The 20,256-nt window shown below is 37.2% G+C and overlaps 2 protein-coding genes across 9 annotated transcripts in view; both read right to left on the minus strand.

The window, feature by feature from the left end:
• Positions 1–866: 866 nt before the first annotated feature.
• On the minus strand, positions 867–11,087 carry LOC120861421 (cytochrome c oxidase assembly protein COX18, mitochondrial). 4 transcript variants are annotated; one of them, XM_040237041.1, is made up of 6 exons: positions 10,656–11,087; positions 9,952–10,052; positions 6,985–7,148; positions 6,170–6,294; positions 4,249–4,356; positions 867–1,350 (listed from the first exon to the last, which is right to left on the minus strand). In XM_040237041.1, exons 1-6 carry the CDS (start codon positions 10,995–10,997, stop codon positions 1,165–1,167), a joined length of 1,026 nt encoding a protein of 341 aa, XP_040092975.1. In that variant the 5' UTR covers positions 10,998–11,087; the 3' UTR covers positions 867–1,164. The 4 variants fall into 4 exon arrangements, with proteins under 4 accessions (XP_040092975.1, XP_040092976.1, XP_040092977.1 ...); XM_040237042.1 differs by having other exon boundaries at positions 6,170–6,291; positions 10,656–11,063; XM_040237043.1 differs by having other exon boundaries at positions 4,245–4,356; positions 10,656–11,063.
• Positions 11,088–15,381: 4,294 nt separating this feature from the next.
• Positions 15,382–20,256, minus strand: part of ANKRD17 (ankyrin repeat domain 17) — a 167,848-nt gene continuing 162,973 nt past the window's right edge. For all 5 annotated transcript variants that reach the window (XM_040237045.1, XM_040237049.1, XM_040237048.1 and 2 more), the window contains 4 exons: positions 19,164–19,412; positions 18,441–18,619; positions 17,874–18,038; positions 15,382–17,034 (listed from right to left, as the gene is read on the minus strand). In XM_040237045.1, coding sequence (XP_040092979.1) covers positions 16,975–17,034; positions 17,874–18,038; positions 18,441–18,619; positions 19,164–19,412 — 653 coding nt within the window. In that variant the 3' untranslated portion in view covers positions 15,382–16,974. The remainder of the gene's footprint in view (positions 17,035–17,873; positions 18,039–18,440; positions 18,620–19,163; positions 19,413–20,256) is intronic.

A 20,256-nucleotide genomic window follows, 5' to 3' on the forward strand; every position in this document is an offset into this window, starting at 1 on the left:
TTTTAAGCTATGAAATTATGAATTAGGTCATATATGATATTCTCAGACCAACTTAATGTTATGTATTATCACATCAAGACAAATAGGTCCGGTCTAAAGAAATCTCCTGACTAGCATTATCTTGACCCTAATACAACATTTTTACTTACTTAACAGGTTATCAGAGATACTGAAAAGTGAAAGTGAAAGTGAAGTTGCTCAGTTGTGTCCGACTCTTTGCAACCCCATGGACTGTAGCCCACCAGGCTCCTCTGTCCATGGGATTCTTCCGGCAAGAATACTGGAGAGGGTTGCCATTTCCTTCTCCAGGGGATCTTCCCGACCCAGGGATCAGACCCAGGGATCAGACCCAGGGATCAGACCCAGGGATCAAACCCAGGTCTCCCGCATTGCAGGCAGCCACCAGGGAAGACGGCTATCAGAGATACTGAGTTCCTTCACATTCTATATGATTAGCTTAAGATTTTCTACTTTGGGTTCCAGCAGTACTCAGTGCTATACCCTTTATTGCAGACTTCTTAAATTATAGAGAAAGGAATGTACACTTTTTATATTCTTTCAGAGCACAGTTGAAAAGCAACACCACCTACCATGTTAGGTACTTTCTTACATGTGTGGACTACTCCACAGTATGTATCTCAAGTCCCTTTCATTTTAAAATCATACATTAACTTGTTCCATTAGAATAATTTATTAACCAGGAATTATCAGGCGGCCTTCAGGAGTTGGGACGGGGGCTCAAAAAAGGCCTCCATTTGTATTTCAAGGACTTTTCTGAAGAGAAAACCATGGCTTTATTAAAAGATCAAACAGGTCTATGATCCTCCACGTCCTACAAATTTTAGAAATCACCCCAATGGATTCTCTTATTTTATAAACTTTTCTAGTCCTGTTCTCCAAAGTTCTGGAACCTCTAGCAAGTTGTAATTTTATAAACAGGGTCTGACACTTTGATTCCACTTTTACAGTCTTAGCATACAATTAAATATACTACATGTTTAGCACTAAAAGATTTTAAGTATCGTTATATATATCTGGATTATATCTTAATCCACAGTACTTCAAAGAGTTCATGATTTTAAACAAAAGCAAATTAAATCATATCTGAAGTTCTAAATCTTCTAAATACATTAACAGTGAAACCTGTAATTGTTTCAAAAATTACTAGAAAGTACGTGATTTTCTTGAAATGATCTTGGAGTGAAAGGCAGCCAAGAGGTCCTTATAAGGAGTGTCTGAATCTAACTTGGTCAACGGGATCCTGCAAAGTTGGCGAAATCTAGGAGAACGGAGCAGCAAGTTCTGTGAAAGGCCCATGAAGCTGGAACATAACCAATAGAGGACAATTGACTGCAACAAGAAGAAAGGACATGAATGTTAGCATCTCTCCATTCTCCAAGGTCTAGAGACAGGCAGGCAATAAAAAAGAAAATTAACAATCTCTGTAAACAGAACACCAGGACTGAACAAGACCTTCAGTAGCTAATAGATACCTGGGTCAGATCTAACAGATAGGTAAGAAAGTTGAAAAGAAGACCCCCAAACCAAAAGAAACCAAAAGGAGAGGTTGATGACAGACAGTGGATGGCAGAGAACTGCTCCCAGGCAGAGGTCCGAGAGAGATCTCATTTCCTTCTTTGGCAATTAAGCATACTGTTTTCCCATTGAGAGTCTCGACAAACTGCTACACAGCAGGCAGGCTACTGGAGGCATTTATGATGGCAAACTTAGCTTCCCTACACCTATACAAAGTCACCTATCTTCCAAATTTTCCCAGGAACTAGTTTCTAAGTGTAGTCAGGAATAGATCATCTTTGCCTTTTCCTGAGACAAAGCATCTCAGCCCAACCCTTGACTATTTTTTTTTTTTTTTTTTTACCACCACTGAGATTCAGTTATTTAGGTCAAAGAGCTGTCTTTCTCATGTCTTCACAGAGCTCTTACATTACGTTGCCTAATTCTGACTTTCCTATATATGAAAGAATCCACTTTTGGATATTTAAGACATTGTTTTTTTGGTCTCTGTTACTCACTTGGAACCCAACTTTTCATTAGAACTTTACTGCTACTCTACTTGATCTGGGGGTTTCCTCAGTTATAACTGGTAGTCTTTTAGTCTGCAGCTCTTGAAACATCCCCATATACACATACAAACATACATCCATACAAACATACATCTTTTCTAAACTTTTCTTTGGCATCAGAAGGTAAGCAGGCCCCAGAGGCAAGACCATGTGCTGGCTGAGTCCAGTCCTGGGATCTAACTGCCTGAGTTTGAAATCTATTTATTTAACTTTCGGCAAGTTATTTTTCTTTTTTTTTCTTGTTTTGCTTTTCTCTTCTAAAAAATGAGGGACAGAGTGTATCCAGGGATGCTGTGAAGAATAAATGAGAAAATTCATGTAGTGTGGTAAGCACAGTAAGTGGCTCATATTAAGCATTTATTTGTTCCAGAACAAGTTTTTAAGGGAAGTAATGAAATCTTAAAGGCAGATTATTAGCTAAAGAGTAAGAGCCAAAATGCCTGGATTTGTGTGAAGACTCTGCCACTGAACAGATGAGTGACCATCAGTTACTTAACCTCTCTGTGCCTCAGGGTTAAATTGGAGATTATAATACCACCTACTTCAGTGCACTGTTGGGAGAAATACATGTACTAATACATATGTGTGTGTGTGTGTGTACATAATGACTTAAAACAGGGCCTGGCACAAAGTTCATGTTGAATAAATATTAGCTAGCATCATCATCAAACTTATCTAGGAAGCAAACAGTACCCTGGGCCCAGCTATTTCAGACTACAAACTGCCTACTAAGTATCGTTCATCTTCGTTAGTAATAAAATCCTAATTTTCAGCAAGGTATATTGCTATCTGGAAAAAAAAAGACTATACTTTTCAACCTCTTCTGCAGTTCGGTATGGCCACATATTTAAGACGTAAGCACAAGTGTTTGGTAGGGCATCTGGCAAGGGTCCTTAAGTGGTCGACTGTAGTTGAAGCATCTGACTGTAGCTGAAGCACCCTTTTACTATTCTTACAAGATAACAAGCTTCAGTGGCCATCATGACTATCCTGTGGCTTTCAAGACAAGAATGACAGGCTGTGGACGATGCAGCATTGAGAGAGAACTAGGCAGTCTTTCTCATGTCTTCGCAGAGCTGCCATATCAGCTCTACATTAAATGCCTAATTCTGACTTTCCTATATATGAAAAGGTCTCTGTTACTCACTTGGAACCCAACTTCTCATTAGAACTTTACTGCTATTTTACTTATCTGTGGTTTTCCTCAGTTATAATTGGTATTATTTCTCCTTAGAAATATTGTGAATTTGCATTATTCTGTTTTTAAAGAGTATTTTATAACATTATTATTATATGAGAAGTACTATAACAGGCACTTGTTATTTCATTAATTTTCTTAGACATTATGGTGTCTATTTTAGAAATGAGGAAACTTATTTTACACAGGATTAATGACAGTACTATGTCTAAGTGACAGATGAAAATTATTTAACAGACATTTTTGATGCTGAAAACATACTATTTCAGATTTTTAAGACAAGTCCTATAAGTACTTTTATGCAAGGGACAGAACTTGAACTACCAGCAACAAATGACCACTACTTTACAGTCTCTGTGTTGATTCTGAGCAAAGACAGATATACTGACACAGCTTCACCCATCTTAGCACTAAAGTATCCATGAAAAATAAGCAAAAGTTTAAAAAAATGAAATAACTGCAAATATAACATTATTTTTCTATTTCTATAAAAGTTTAATTACATATAAATGGGGACAAGTATACCTATCTCATAAAATTTCTATGAGATCAAATAATATTACATATGAACCCAGGTGGATCCTTGGTGGGGAAAAATTTTTGTTTCTTTTTTAAATGCTAAATTCCTTGGATCCCTCTGTGAAGACAAAAAGAATTCAATATATCAACTAACAAAACAGAGCAAATGCTACATTCATAGTACTTTGCAAGATTAAAAAAAGAAAAAAGAGGAAAATGGAGGGTTAAGACACATTCACGTAAAGGAAGATTAACCAAGCCCAAGAAATATTCAGGTGTCACTTGGTGATAGTCAGTAGATTTGTTATTACAGAAATCAGAAACCAGTAAAGGATTAAGTAGTCAGAGGAAGCACAATAGAAGAGGCACAATGTCAGTCAGTCTAAGCTAAAAACAGAGAGAATTTATATTTAGCTCATGCTTCACACAATGTTGGTGCTTACTCACTGAAGGTACTGTTGCCGCTATTGGAATCATCAACACTGACACTGCACGAACAAAGTGCGTAATATACGTCTGAAAACGAGACTTTCCAAGTTTTTGCAGAGCAAAAATCTGAAAGGGTAAAATAAACACACACATGCTGATTATCTAAATACACATTAAATGAGACAAGCTTTAAAATGCAAAGTGATTTTTGACTGGCCTCTACCTATATTTTAACAAAAGCAATAAAAATTAAAAAACAAAACACTGATTTGTTGGTCAATTATCACTGGTTGATCAACTCTTTAATTCTTAAATGGAACTAAGTAACAGCAATAAAGAGATTCATCTGTATTAAATAGGATCAAAGCATAATTTTTATAGGTCAGTGTTTTTTAAAGATTGTAAAACTGAAGTCCCTTCAAGATAGGTATTATGTATGAATCATTACCCTTGCTTTCTGGCACCTAAATACAGGGCCTGGCACAGAGAAAGAACTTAACAGGTATCTGAAAGGTTTGTGATCTGGTTACATGGACCACAGAAGGCTAGGAAGGGGAGTTATGGTTTATGAATTACTTACAAGGCAGCTCAGCTTAATGATTATGAGCACAGGTTCTGCGATTCTACACTCAAATTACGAGATTCACATGGCAGCCCTGCATTTAGTGGTTATGTGACTTTGGGCAAGTTACTTCACCTTTCCGTGCCTCCCACTCTCCACCATAAGATGGGGATAATAACAGCACCTACGTCATAGGACTATTGTTAAGAATTAAATGAGTTAACTCATGTGAATTGCTTACAATAGTGCCTGGTACATAGTAAATGTTAGCAAGAATAGGCTTTTATTAAATTTATGCATGCTTGGTTGTTAGATGGAATAAAGGAAAGATGAGAGGACTGACATCAATTCACTGTGACCTTGTGTCATCACTTCCTTCTTCCCAAGAAATACTAATTACTAACCAAGTTCACAGAACTATGCTAGATGCTCTTAGGGTAAAACACTTAAGACTACACATAGCGTCTTTCCTCAGGAAACCTTCACCTAAGACCTGAGAATCTTCATATTTCTCATCTGGAAAAAATAAGGGGTGTATGAGATTTCCCAAACAGCAATCAGCCGATATGAAGTCTGTGAAATCTCAACTTCGTTAGATCTTTCCTAAGATTTCTTCTAGTTAAAGGGTCTACGTTCTTCTCAAGAGTCTAAGAACAATTCTTTATGGAACTAAAGACAAGTTTCCCCTAAACTCAAGTTGAGTAAAGTAGCATGAGCTAATGGTAAGATATGGCTAAGAGATCATATTTTATATGTATGTTTCTCCATTTCATTTTATAAAGAAATTCTATGACTAAAAATGGCCATCAGGTATGTTTAATTGACATATTAAACATATACACAAAACATCAACATATTGTGGGAATAAGACCAGATTGACATCTTAAATTGCTGCCTTTACCAAGAAGCAAATCACAGAACTGTTATGTACTAGCATCGTACCATTTTACAGTTGAAGGAGATTTTGGAACTGTTCCAATTCAGCTCTCTTATTTTAAATTATGAGCATTCTGATCCCCCAGAGAGGTTAAGGAACTGGGCCCAGAAAATTAATCAACAACTGATCTGCGACCAAAACCAAAGGGTCTCATGATTAGCTAAGACTCTGCACCCACAATTCAGGGGGCCCAGGTTCAATCCCTGGTCAGGGAACTAGATCCAACATGCCACAACTCAAAGTTCCTACATGTCACAACTAAGACCCAGTACAGTCAAATAAATAAACAAATATATACTAAAAAACCAAAAAACCAAGGAGTCTCAATGTTAGCTCAGAGTTATCATCAGTAACTCAAATTCATTTATATCTGATGTTGGGACAGCAACAGAAATCTCAATGATTTAAACAGCAAGCAAATCTTATTTAAAACCACTGACCTCTACTATTAATAAATTGATGACACCAACGGAGACAGGCAGAATCCAAGTGGAATCCAGAGCAGTGAGGTCATGAAACCATAGGACCCCACCAGTAGTTAACTGCTCCTGAACAGAAAAACCTGCTGAAACATTTTTATAAATGAAACAAAAGAATTTCTAAAAACAGCAGAGGGAGTGATTCCAGCTAAGGTGTTCCTCACACTGAAGACTTGCATTTTTTATTAAGGTTATTTTCACTCTACAACATAAGCTAGTTCTTGTACTGAGAGACAGGTAAGAAGTTTCTGGAGCCAATGGATGTGGAGACACTAAAGACGTGTAGCAGTAACCTTTACAGACTGAAATTTAAAAAATTACTTGTCTATAGGCTGCTTTCTTCCCAGTCAATTTAGATTACTTTATGGTTAGAAATGCCTTTAAATGAAAGTAAAAACAAGCCCCTTAGTTTGTAACCTTTCATATTAATATTTGCACTTATAACTGTGAAAGTTTTTCTGGCTTCTTCAATTTATAAATAGAAAAAATTCATGGCCCTGAAACCATATTATGGAATTATAATACTAATTTTATTAAGACTTCCAAGAAGTAGTACTAGTGACGTCCTTCCTAAACTGATTTGTATTCTCAATACAGCTAGCTTGGTTACACTTAATATTTGAAATTCTATACTTGTGTAAGGGAGATGATAAAAGTGTATTCCAGTTACAGAAAGTATGGATGTTTTTAATTTTTTTTTTTTTTTGCTTTTTCTTTAGAATACAAGACAGTGTCAGAGAACTTGCTTGGGGGAATTACATTTCAATAGTAACTACCTTCTGAATGTGCTGCCCCTGTGCTAAAATTTCGGAGAGCGATAGACATGAAGATCCACATTGGAAGCTGAATCCAGACCAGCACAGTTGCTTTGAAGGGGTGGCAGTTATCCCGAACATAGAGCTCTGAAACAAGCCTCCGCATAGTCTTTAGGTAAGTGAGCCTAGTTTGAGGGAAGAGGGAAAAAGGGAAAGGAGAAAATATCATTTGAATACTAGCTGTGCTTCATCCCTACAGGATAAACACACCCATGCTGTGATTACTGGCTAAAGGATTTACGCAGCATTTTTGGCTGTCAGAAGCTATACCAAAGTGAAGTGAAAGTCATTCAGTAGTGTCTGACTCTTTGCAACCCTGTGGACTACATACTCCATGGAATTCTCCAGGCCAGAATGCTGGAGTGGGTAGCCTTTCCCTTCTTCAGGAGATCTTCCCAACCCAGGGATCAAACCCAGGTCTCCCGCATTGCAGGTGGATTCTTTGCCAGCTGAGCCACCAGGGAAGCCCAAGAATACTGGAGTGGGTAGCCTAGCCCTTCTCCAGTAGATCTTCCTGACCCATGAATTGAATGGGGGTCTCCTGCATTGCAGACTGACTCTTTATCAACTGAGCTAAAAGGGAAGCCCCTAAGCTACACCAAGCAGTTGCCGAAAAAAAAAGGAAAATAAAGCCTTTTACTCAAAGTCTGTTCACAATGTAAGCAAATTACATAACAATTTGAGAAATCTGCCACTGTCAAACTACAGACTTTGTTTCTGGAGATCTTAGGCAAACTAGGCTTTAACAAGGGAAATTTCACTACTAACATGGTTATGACCACAATTTAAATCAGAAATACTAGAGGTGAAAGCACATTTTACTCAAATTTCTCCACTCCAGCCAAACTCAATCACCTGATCCCTGAACATACCTTTCAGAGCAATGTGGTTTTGTATGATGTATGCTCTTGACCTGTCAAAACAGTCTCCATTCTTCAATCAACTCTTTCATAAAGATTTTCTTACTGTTTCTCTGTTAACCATATTAGTTACTCCTGTTGTTTTTGGTGTTGTTGTTTTCAACTCCTGTTCTTATGTCCCACTTTCTAGACTACAGTATTGGATAGGTCTTCATCTTTAAATCTCTTGTGGCATGTAGGTTTTCAATAGGTTTGCGGAATTTAATCAAATTATAATGCACTGAATTAAGAAAGTACACAGAGACATTCCAGGCTCCTTGTAATTCAGTCTTCACCCACTCTTTCAACTTTATTTCCTGTTACTCTTTTTCTGGTGAATGACCTGGGTCATCCAGCAACTCAGGCTTTCACATCAGCATGCCTTGGAAGTTACTACATCATCTTTGCAGACTGTCCACTTTCCTGGCTGTTCCTTCACCTGACAAATTCCCTTTCATTCTTCCAAACCCAGTTCCACTGACAATGCAGGAAATCCCCAGATAATGTCTTCCTCTAGAAAGTCATTCATCTGTGTAAGGATGTGTCTGGACAATCATCCTGCCAGGGATGCATAAGGACGGTGGCACAGTCTTACCTAGGCTGCATTTATAACCCACGTGAGCAGCCACTAATGTGTTCTTCTATTCTAGAGCTGTAGTCCTCAGACTTCCTTATCAGTAAAACTTCAAAACTATAGGTTTACCAACTTTTTATTTTATCAAGTAAAGACATTAAGCTATAAGAATGATTTTTTTTTAAATGGCAGGTCCTTTTAACACTATATAAAAGTGAAGTTGCTCAGTCGTGTCCGACTCTTTGCAACCCCGTGGACTTTAGCCCACCAGGCTCCTCTGTCCCGGCAAGAATACTGGAGTGGGTTGCCATTTCCTTCTCCAGGGGATCTTCCCGACCCAGGGATCGAACCCAGGTCTCCTGCATTGCAGGCAGACGCTTTAACCTCTGAGCCACCAAGGAACTTTTAGTAAGAATCAGAATTTGGGAACACTATATAAAGAGGGACTCAATTTCATATTGAAGATAGTTGGCAAATTTATACCTTTATAGATAAAAATATATGGATAGGGCCTTCCCTGGTGGCTCAAATGGTAAAGAATCTGCCTGTAATGTAGGAGATCTGGGTTTGATCCCTGGGTGGGGAAGATACCCTGGAGAAGGAACTGGCAATCCACTCCAGTATTCTTACCTGGAGAATCCCAGGGACAGAGGAGCCTGGCGGGCTAGAATTTCTGGAGTCACAAAGAGCTGGACATGACTGAGTGACTAAGACACACATATACCCATATATATACACATTACATATTCATACTAAAACACCCTTATTTTTCTCATTGCTATGAGATGCTGAACACTTTGTCACAGCCTAGTAAGAATCAGAATTTGGGAACCTAACTAAGCTGAACCAGGGTAGGCTGATAGGAGAAGACTTAAAAATTCTTAGTGGATGGCTGCCCACATAGAACTACAACATGGTCAAGAACCCTTAGGCAAGGGCTCTCAAAGAGCTCAGGGAGACAGCAACACAGGATAACTATAGCAGAGTAACAACTCCTGGCCTACCCAGTTGCTTTTACCATGTCATTTATATTTTCTGTCTCCTCATTCTTTTGGGCAGCTATCTGCTCTATGCTGTCAAAAGGTCAAGTTTGTAAATAACCTGTATCTTTTGTTGACTAAAATCTCAACAAACTGGCATCTGCAGTATCTGCATCCTGTGAAGCCTTCCCTAACTTCCCATGATGACCTAACTCCTTGTACATAATCTTTTTTAGTTACTTAATCCAGTCATTATTTGATTACACATCTGTCTTTTTCAGTAATCTGGAGTCCTTTAAGATCAAGGAACTCTGCTTTCTCTTTTTGCTTTCAGTCCAGTATATAAACCTACCATGCCAAAAACTTTTTAAAATATTAAAAAGAACGACTTTGCTGCTAAAGCTACAGAATACCATACCCTGTAATACATATATATATATTTTTTCATGGTCTTATATGCAGAGAATTAGCTTACCTGGCAACTCTCTTGGACCATCCCAACTGATGTGCACGAACTGCAACTTCTTGGTTAAGATGTCGTGCAATGTTTTTTATTTCTGGCTGCAAATTTTCCACCTAGCTAAAGAAAAAGTAGACTTTGTTATGAGCACATTAAAGATCTGTATTCATAACCATTCATAGTTTTACTCTCTATTCCCTAAACTCATTTTAAAAAATGTGGTTTACTGGTTGTGTCAGGAAACTCTAAGATTGCTCACAAGATGTTAACTTAAGATATCCTCAGTTGCAATCAAATTAAAATTCCAGCTTATACACTTATCAGTGCGATGTTGGGCAAATTATTCAACCTCAAAAGTCTTGTCCCTTCTTATATAAAATGTATAACAGCACCTACTTCACAGGGTTATTTTAAGGATTAAATAAGCCCTACACTCCACACTTTCAATGTTTCAACCCTGGGTTTTCCAGTAATATAAACTGAAGAAACGTAGTCTATTAAGTGTCTTTAATATGTTCTTTGTAGCTTCAGAGCCATAAGAATCTGCATTTACTTCTGCCTGTGTTAATTCCTTTTTGTAAGCTTGCTGCCTTAAAGGTGCTGATGATTAACAGTAAGTACTCCGGAAGTATCTGGGGACCTTACGCCCGGTGAGACGTGGACCCTCCTCACCACGGAAGTGGGTATGCACGGTCCATGCGCGGCTCGGCACCCCTCACCTTGGCCAGGATGTAGTGCTGGTAGGCAGCCAGGGGTAGCGTGACGGCCCCGCGCAGGGCCACGGTGGTGAGGAGAATGCTGCCCCACCAGGGCAGGCCCGAGGCGGTGTGGGCGAAGAGCAGCACGTCCTCTGCGCCCTGCACCGGCGCCGAGGTAGCCAAGGCCTCGTACCAGCCTCCCGCGCCGCTCGGGCCAACTGCGGAGACCGATGCCACCGCCCACACTGGCAGAGAGGAACTCTTGGCGCCGCCCGCTGGGGCCCGTGCGAGCGATGGGTCCAGGACACGGACCTGCAGGGCAGGCCGGGGCCGCAGCCACCTAACGCTGAGCCGGCACAGCATCTCCGCGCCAGGGCTGGGTCCGAAACGCCGGCCTCACGGACCAGGCACGCTCGCACCGCTCCGCCGAGGCCGCTACGCGCATGCGCCAGCAACCCCGGCGTAGAGTGGGCGTGAGCCCGCGGGTAGCCACAATTGACCTTCCCGGTCAAGCCAGTGACATACTGAGTCGCACTAGAGATGACGCACGAGGCAGGAAAGTCCCACCTTTCCCACGCGGCACTGAGCAAGCATCCTGCGCAGACACGAAACTTCCGTGCTGCTGTGGTGGAGCTCCTCGAGGCTAGACCGGAATTGTAGTGCTGGGGGTGGGACTTGGTGCCCGGGGCCCGGCGAGGCGTTCTCTAGGAAGCTCTCGTCCTGTAAAGTCGGTCTTCGGCATATACCTTTCCGTTCTTTTTGACTTAGCTAATCATGTCATGGTTTAAGCTTTGTGGGTGCTTTTTGTGATCAGAAGGTAGCCCTCCAAGTCTTTATGTGCGCCTCGATTGCTTCCGCTAGGGATTGAGATTATACTCAATCTATCTTGAACGCGTTGCTGAAATGCCAGTTTGGAGAGAGGCGTGAGTTTGTGTTGTTAAAATCAAGTCTTTATGCACTAAGCATATTTATAGTCTGTTCTATAAATATTTAATTTGCTCATTTGTCCTAATAGGCATTTTCAGAACCAGTTTTAGTGTTTCATCTTTCATTATAAAGAGCAGTAGTTTATTAAGAGTAAAGAACCATCTCCTGAGTTAAGGGGAATTATCACTGGCAGCACGGTGACTTTATTGGGGCTTAATCGTGTATAAACTTTCAGAAGCCTGAACAGCAACATCAGGTGTCTTTTGGTTAAAAGGAGCAGGTTAAATATACATGGACTAGTTTTTAGCTTTGTGTTCCTGGGAACACAATGGGATGACATGGAGTTTCTTAACATAATGATCATCGCTAGACTTAGAGGCCAAATTGTGTTGAGGAACAAAATCATTGATTAAAACGAAGGTGCCGGCCAATATTGGGGTAATGTCAAACTGGAGCTACTGTTCTTGCTTCACTGTGCACCTACCCAGGGGTACCAAATATATTTTCTCTGGGTTCAGGAAGTGATCTTCCTTCAAATTGCAAGATTAAATCCACTCATGAAATTTTATGTTAACACACATCCCAACATGTTACATACAGAATTTCTTTTCCAAACATAAAAGCCTGTATCAATGTCTCCCTATCCACTTGTCAAGTTAAAACAAGCAACCTATTGGTACTGACTACTGGTTTAAAGTGGAAAAGAATTTTACATGGAATTATCTTGGCCTGAAGGTTGAGGGAGCAAAGGAACAACTTCTATGCTGCTGCACTCTTCTCGTTGCAGAGACCTGATAACATCAGGAGTTGGACTTTCCGCAGCGTCATTTAAGCCTAAGGACTGTGACCTTTTGATATGTAGGAGAAAAGGAGTTGATGAAAGGAAAAAGATCCTAAAATAAAAACTCCACGTTTATGCATTCACTATTCAGATAATTTAAATCAACAATTTTTCAAGCTATTCCTCAAATTCCTAAGACTTCCTTCTGTGGATTTGTATTCAGGAGTTGGGGCTGGAACTTCTTCAATGAGTGTAGGTTCACCTTTTCTGCTCCATTTTGGGGTCACAGCTTATAGTCTCATTTAAAAATGTTCCACTTCTCTAAGTTTGAGTATTGTGACCTAAATAAAATGTATGAATATTTAACCTAATTTCATATACTTAAAACATACAGTTTACAATTTGGTTAATGGAGATGATCAGGACTGGCTCTCTACTTGGTATAGGATGTAGGGAGAAATATTTGTCAATTACAAATACAATATACAAATGTATATGTATGTACTAGTAACAAACACTGTGATACCCTGAGTATTTTGAGTGGAAAAGTATACTCCAGTTCAGTCGCTCAGTCGTGTCCGACTCTTTGCGACCCCATGAATCGCAGCATGCCAGGCCTCCCTGTCCATCGCCATCTCCCGGAGTTTGGACTATACAAATATTGGGCAAACCAGCTGAAATCGTCAACCCTAATACTTTGCAAATGGATATATTATGTTTAAAAAGTTCATTTTAAAAACATTTTTTAACATTTCTAAAAAGTTCAACTACTTGTTATTAGCTTATTCCTGTCTTTTTATTTGTACTACATCACATAGCTAACTTTTTTCTTAATTTTATTTAAAGCTCCTGAAAAACAAAGACTATGTATTTACTGTCAGAAGTTTCTGAAATTCTTATTCATCACTGTGCTGAACACAGGAATGGAGGTCAAAATGTGAATATAGGCTACTATATATATATATAGACAGTCTATATGTACAGTTATTTAAATTTCTCTCTTCCCAAATACACCTTCTCAAGTGTTTAACAAAAGAAACTTTAAAGGATATTTTCATGAGCAACTTAAAAGTGATCCCTTGGAATCACATTTCTTTTTCCTAATAACGCATTGCTTTTTAAAACCAAAGTTACCTAATGTAGAATTAGCTTTTATTCCCATTAAAAAAAATTCTCTTGAATTATCATTGACTTAGTCGGACACGACTGAGCGACTTCACTTTCACTTTCACTTCACTTTAAGTACTAAGTATACAATATTGGCTTTTACTTTTCAAAAGTGTGAACTGATTTCAAGGTAGAAGTCTAATATGAAACCTCTAATGACCCATATATTAGTCCTATATTTTTATTGTCACATAAAGAAATTCTTATTTATGTCAAAGCCACAGTAACACATTTTTCTCTGTATTCACTTATCCAAAATATAAGTGATGGTGTTTTTGCAATCAAGGTGTGTACCACTGTAGATTAAATACTAGAGCATTAATGATGCTCTCATCCTAAATTCCAATCATTTGGAATTAACAGCAGTTAATTCACAATACCGCCAGTTAACTGAGTGTTGTGACTTGCTTAATCTGGGATATATATATTTCCAAAAAGAGTCAGGAGCATCTAGAATTTACAAATTATAATGTAAATATCCCAAACATTAATATTAAAAGACATCTGAATAGATACATTTATCTAAAGTAAAAATACAGAGTACTGGTATACTCAATCTCCATGTTAGTAATGAACAGTGAAATGGTTTTCCTTTGATATTTTGAATCATTCTGAAATAATCCTGAGTTAAAAATTTGTTATATGAAAGTTCTAGCATTCTTTAAATGTCATGCCAGATTTATGTTTAATCTGACACTTTTATTGTTTTTAAAAATAAAGTATGCAAAAATATTTATGAAATGTATAATTAGGTCATTTTAATCAATAGAAAAATATAATAATATTTTCATGAAAAACAAGACAGGAACTATTAGTAAACTATTTACCTCCCTTCTCCTGAGAAGACAAAATAACTGTAAGATAAGTATAGTAATTACCCCCAAAAAAAGTAATTTTCAATTACTAATAGATTGATTTAACTTTGTAGTAACAGGAAACAGAAGGGAAAAATACCTTTCACATAAATACTAAAATCACTTTTTTGGAATATACTGGTATATGCTGAAATATATGTTGAAAAGGCATACCATGGGAATTCTCTTGGCACCAGTACACAAAATCATTTCTAAATGATTACACAATAATTTGGATATTAATTCTTTTGGGATTTAAAGTGTGAACTAACCTAACTGTTACATCTAAGAATTAAGCTGCTTCTTAAAAGAATAAGAGAAAAGAAATACCTTATGTAGTCTGCAATTATACATACCACATACTTTCCAAAAAGGGGGAAAAAAAAGACCTGCGTGGTCTCAAAAGATGATTTTTTTTATTATTCAAATAAAAGTGCACTGCATTACATCTGAAATATAAAAAATGTATCTGAAAAATGTTCCCAGTACAGACTTCTAAAACCATGGTATTATATTTAACAAGCCTGGCCCCAAAAACTAAATTAGGAGCATTCCAATCAATATTCCCCTGTCCCATAGCTTTGAAAAAAAAACAAAAACAAAAAAAAGTTTTTCTCTCTGTTTTTTAGCAAGACACCCCATCTTAAGAAACTCACTTTTGTGAGTCAACCCAAGTCATGTGTTGTGATAAATACTGGGTGGTATCTGTTATCTAGCAGGATTATTTTAATTAGAAAATAACCCTAGTAAACACAGAAAAGAAACTAAGCAAAAAGTTATAGGATAGTGGCAAAAGTCATACATAAAATACTCTGTTAAATAGCATTATACCCCTTTCTTAGTAAAGTGCAATAATTTTATGTCATAGCTACATTTATTTGTAGGATATCATTTAGCTTTTCCTTTAAATATGGTTGTATCAATCACAGGGAGAAAAACAAATTTATATATTTTAAGACCACCTTCTAAATTAAAAGATACAAATGTGTTTATAAATTTCTGGATATGTTTGAGAAATCTTTTTACTTAGGCACCCAGAGTAAAAGAAATCATTTCATTTATTTGACCAGTCAAGAAACCATATTAATATTGTTAACCTGGGTGATCTATCTGAATTTTAGTTAATGTTTATGTTTCACCAATGAGGAATTATGTCTATTATTTTTTAAAGACATTACTTCACTTTTATGCTTACTTTCTTTTATATTTCAACCATATAATTTATTGTTATCACATGAGACAGGGTAGGACACATATTCTTCTTGGAATATGTTACTGTTTATTTTTTCAAGTGAAATGAATAGATAAATCCCACTGAGTAGTTTAGTGTGGCCCTGTGTCTTACATAAACAGGAGGCTTTATTTTGTAACCTGTGTATTCATGTCTACCGTAAGTTGTCTTAATGACAAACGCCAAATTTATTTTATTACTTGCCCCAAGTTAGCTGTTGATCCCTTTGACTGATAATATACAAACAAGTGTAGAAATTAAGAAGACTTTAAAATATGGAAAAAAAAACTTTAAATTATTGAAAACTGGAATTTTTATGTTGACTCCTGATGACTCCAAAGCCAATGTTAAGAATCAATATTATCCAATATAAAATAGTACACTGAATTGTTTAATAATAAACAGTATATTAAGAACTTGCATATGCTGACTGGGAACCAGTGGTGGCTTTTTAAATTCTCAGAAAGACTGAATGTTTTATGGTTAGAAGAAACCACAGGTGATGATGCAGATTCTCCATCTCTCTGTAGCAGCCATTAGAGTAAAAATCTTTATAGAATTATTTCAAGATCAGAAAGAAAATTTTACTGGTATTAGTGGCAAGGGTGAGGAGAGAAACAAAAGAGTGAAGAGAGAAGTGTGTATTAGTTTTTAAAAGTGTGGCAAGGTAATAAAAAGACATGAAAAAGTGTTAAAATTTCTTACTCTATATGTGCCTTGCTGCAAACAAACTCAAAAGGAGAGCAGCATGGGTATTTTAAAAGCCAGCGTCGGGAAACATTCACTGATAATGCCCATTGTTTTACTTTATACTTAAATTACACAAGCAGAAAAGTTATACTTATTAATAGTTTAATGTATGAAGGAAACATCCAGATTTCTGAATATGAAGGTACATATCTCACATTAATTTAAGTCTACGTAAAGTAGAGCCTCTATACTGACATATTGAAATTTACTTTCTGCTTAGCCTTTTCTGTTATGTAAACAATTGTACATTTATTTGCCATTCTAAAACTTCAGGATCAAGTTTACATAATTTTGCTAAATTTCCGTGTTTGCTCAGAAGCAGTTTACAGTACTAAAACCAACCAGCCAAAGAACAGCTTCAACAGAAAGTTATGTCCAAGGGGAAGAGGGAAAAGAAAAAAAGAAAAATGATAAGAAAAAGGCTAACTAAGGTAAAACAGATGATGATGGGGAATGGGCAGTCACAAATGTTCACAGAAAATAGGTCAGTTAGTAAGTTCTTCTGCAAAAAGCCTACACACTTCAGTCAAGCACATCAGTAGAATGATTTGGGAGCATAAATTTTTTTTTCGGCCACTTGTGATTTCCTCTGAATGAAAAGGAATCTGCAGGCTAACAAGCTGATCCTCATCAGCCAAGCTGGTTCATATGCACACTGTTCATGTGAGGTGCCCAGGGTCCAGTCCACACCTATGAATATAAAGCACATGTTTTATTAAATATGTATTTAACATATACTTGACTAAAATAAAACTCTTAAACACTAAGGAATATTTATGAATTAAACCAGCTAAGTTTCTCAGTCAATTGGCAACATACTGGGAAACAATCATTTTTAAAAAACCATTATCTGAGTACATAACAGGTTGATGATTATGGAATGAAAATCAGGTATTAAATATACACCACAATAAGTTAAAATATACAACCATCTCTAAGCATTTTCACAGTTACATACTATTTTGACATTTATAATACATTTAATAAATAACCTCTAGATGGACCTTTTCGCACAACTAGTAAATTTTGATACATAAAATTACAAAACTTTACAACTTAAAATCTTTTACCTACCACCTGCTACTCAATGGAATATATTATGTCTTTCCTAATTTTGGCCCCAAACCACTACCTCTGGCACCCTTTTCCATATCCCTCTGGTATATTTCAGCTATAATAAATTTCCCTCAATTTTCCCAACTGCCCATATTCACCAAACTCTCTCACAACCATGATTTATCTCTGTTACATCTGTCTTGGCAGCTATGTGCTATGCTTAGTCGCTCAGTTGTGTCCGACGCTCTGCGACCCCATGGACTGTAGCTCATCAGGCTCCTCTGTTCATGGAATTCTCCAGGTCAGAATACTGGAGTGTGTTGTCATGCCCTCCTGCAGGAGATTTTCCCAACCCAGAGATCAAACCCAGGTCTCCCGCATTGCAGGTGGATTCTTTACTGTCTGAGCCACCAGGGAAGCCCCTTGGCAGCTCATAATCATTAAATAAATGTTCATAGAATGATTAGCCTTACCGTTTGAGGGCCATTATTTTCTGTGGAGCTTGAAACCATCTTTATCAGGGAATTCCAAGAGGGGTCCGCAGCATGAGGGCCATTAAATATGGGTCCTCCAGCACCATCAGGAAGTGGTGCTACTGGAGGAATCATTGCATTCCCATACATAGAAAAAGGCATACCCTTAAAAAAGAAAACAAAGATTACGCACACTCAAGTCACTGGTTATTATTTTTCCCAGTATAATCAATACCCTAAAATTCTATTTGAAACTTCACCTCATTTTGGAACATGTAAGTTATCTAAGTGATTTAAAAATTATTTTCCAATATATGATTTCTTCCAGCATTAGACAGAAGACAGTATAAGCCTAGTATATAAAAACTTTTGTCAAAAAACATTTCTCTAAACAACTCAGACAAAATCAGGATTTATAAGTATTTATGTTTTAGCTAGATTTTCACCTATTATTTCAAGCCAAAGCTCCAGCACCATTTCACAAATGCTTATACATGGGAAGTAAAATAAGGCTAATAATCAGAAAATCATTTAGAACTAATGAACAAGCTTTTAAATCACCATTACCCCAACTTTAGGAAAGTCCATGTATCCTGCAGGAACATGCTGATGGAATGTACCAGAAGGAGTTACAATTCCTGTACTCTCTCGCTCCATTGCTTGATGTTGTGAAAACACTCCTGGATCAGACATTGGCCTGTGAATCACAGGATTTCCCATCCCAGGGTTACACCAGTCTACTTTGTCTGAGGGAAGATGAAGAGGCATAAAAAAATAATTGGAGATATTTAAAATCAGAAAACAGCAAAAAAAAACCTTTATATATTTCTAATATTTTCTACACTGTATTGTGAATTCCTTCAGAATAATGACCTACTTGTATATCTTTACCACAATATTTGCATGTTTGTAGGTAGTGAAATAATAGCCTCGTAATGTCACCTAAACACTTTGTTACAAAACAAACAAAAAAAAAACTAAGATAAAACTAAAGAGCCCCAAAGGAAATAGCAATATCTCCTTAATATGATGGAATGAAGAAAATAATACGCTTGCATTAAACTATACTCAGCAATGATTAACTCAGTGAGAGATCACAGGTGAACAAAAAAAGTTCCAAACTCTTAAATAAATTGATTAGTCAAAATGAAGAGATATAAACACATATTTTCTTAAAAGAATGCCTATGATAATTAAATACTGCTTTTTAAATTAAAATTATTTAAATATTTTAATATTTTAGTTAAATGTATAAACTTAACTTCCAATAAGCAGAATAGCATACCATACCTTGATTGCCACCAATCCCTTCAAAGGACCAGATGCCACTATGTCCTACCGACGTGGACAAATTACTCCCAATAACAGATGGAGCTGAAGTTCCAGTTTGCCTGATACGTGCAGAACGTTCCGTCCCAATAGGGACTGGAACTTTTCTATCCTGAGAGACGTTGCTGGGCTTTTCTGACCCTAAAGGTACTGATGATGGGGCAGGAGAAGGTGCACGAACTCCAGAGGATACTGACTGTGCAGGAGAATCTAGAGAAAAGATATTGGGAAATAATATACACTGTCTCTATAGAGCCTGTAATTTTGTAAACAAAATTTTAGAAATATGAGTATAATGCTTAAATAATAAATTATGTATATTAAAATCTGGTTAAAGTTCTGTGACTTTGCAGTCATTTTTTAACTTGGCTCACAATTTTCCTATTTAGTTTCAGGATATTAGAATGTGAATGCTGCCTGCACACTAATTAATATTTAAATTAATTTTTCCTTGACCATAAGTAAAATATAACACCAGAGAAATGAGAAGACAATGTTTAAATTAAAAAGAAACAACAATGACAACAAAATGGAGGTGGGGAAAATCACTGATTGTATTGGCAATTTTCAAACTATTTTCCTTGGGAATATTTGTCCCTTGGTTTTAAAAAAAAAGTAAGTTTCTTTAAATCAGGACTTCACAGAACTTTAATATGCTGATAAAATACCAACAGAAGGCTATATTTCATAACCCAACTGATTCACTGTATCTTGTGGATATTCCACAGAATACACTCTTAGAAGTGGCAATTTAAGCTTTACTTATCAAAACAAGGCTAGTTCTTAATACATGCAATTTGGGAATATTCATTAGTGACTTAGTCTCTTTATACACTATAGTGAAGAAAGTCGCTCAGCTGTGTCTGACTTTTTGTGACTCCATGGACTATACATACAGTTCATGGATTTCTCCAGGCCAGAATACTGGAGTGGGTAGCCTTTCCCTTCTCCTGGGGAATCTTCCCAACCCAGGGTCAAACTCAGGTCTCCTGCATTGCAGGCAGATTCCTTACCAGTTGAACCACAAAGGAAGCCCAAAACAACAACCACCACC

The sequence above is a fragment of the Oryx dammah genome, unplaced genomic scaffold (assembly GCF_014754425.2).
Source record: "Oryx dammah isolate SB20612 unplaced genomic scaffold, SCBI_Odam_1.1 HiC_scaffold_3, whole genome shotgun sequence".
NCBI classification, from domain to species: domain Eukaryota; kingdom Metazoa; phylum Chordata; class Mammalia; order Artiodactyla; family Bovidae; genus Oryx; species Oryx dammah.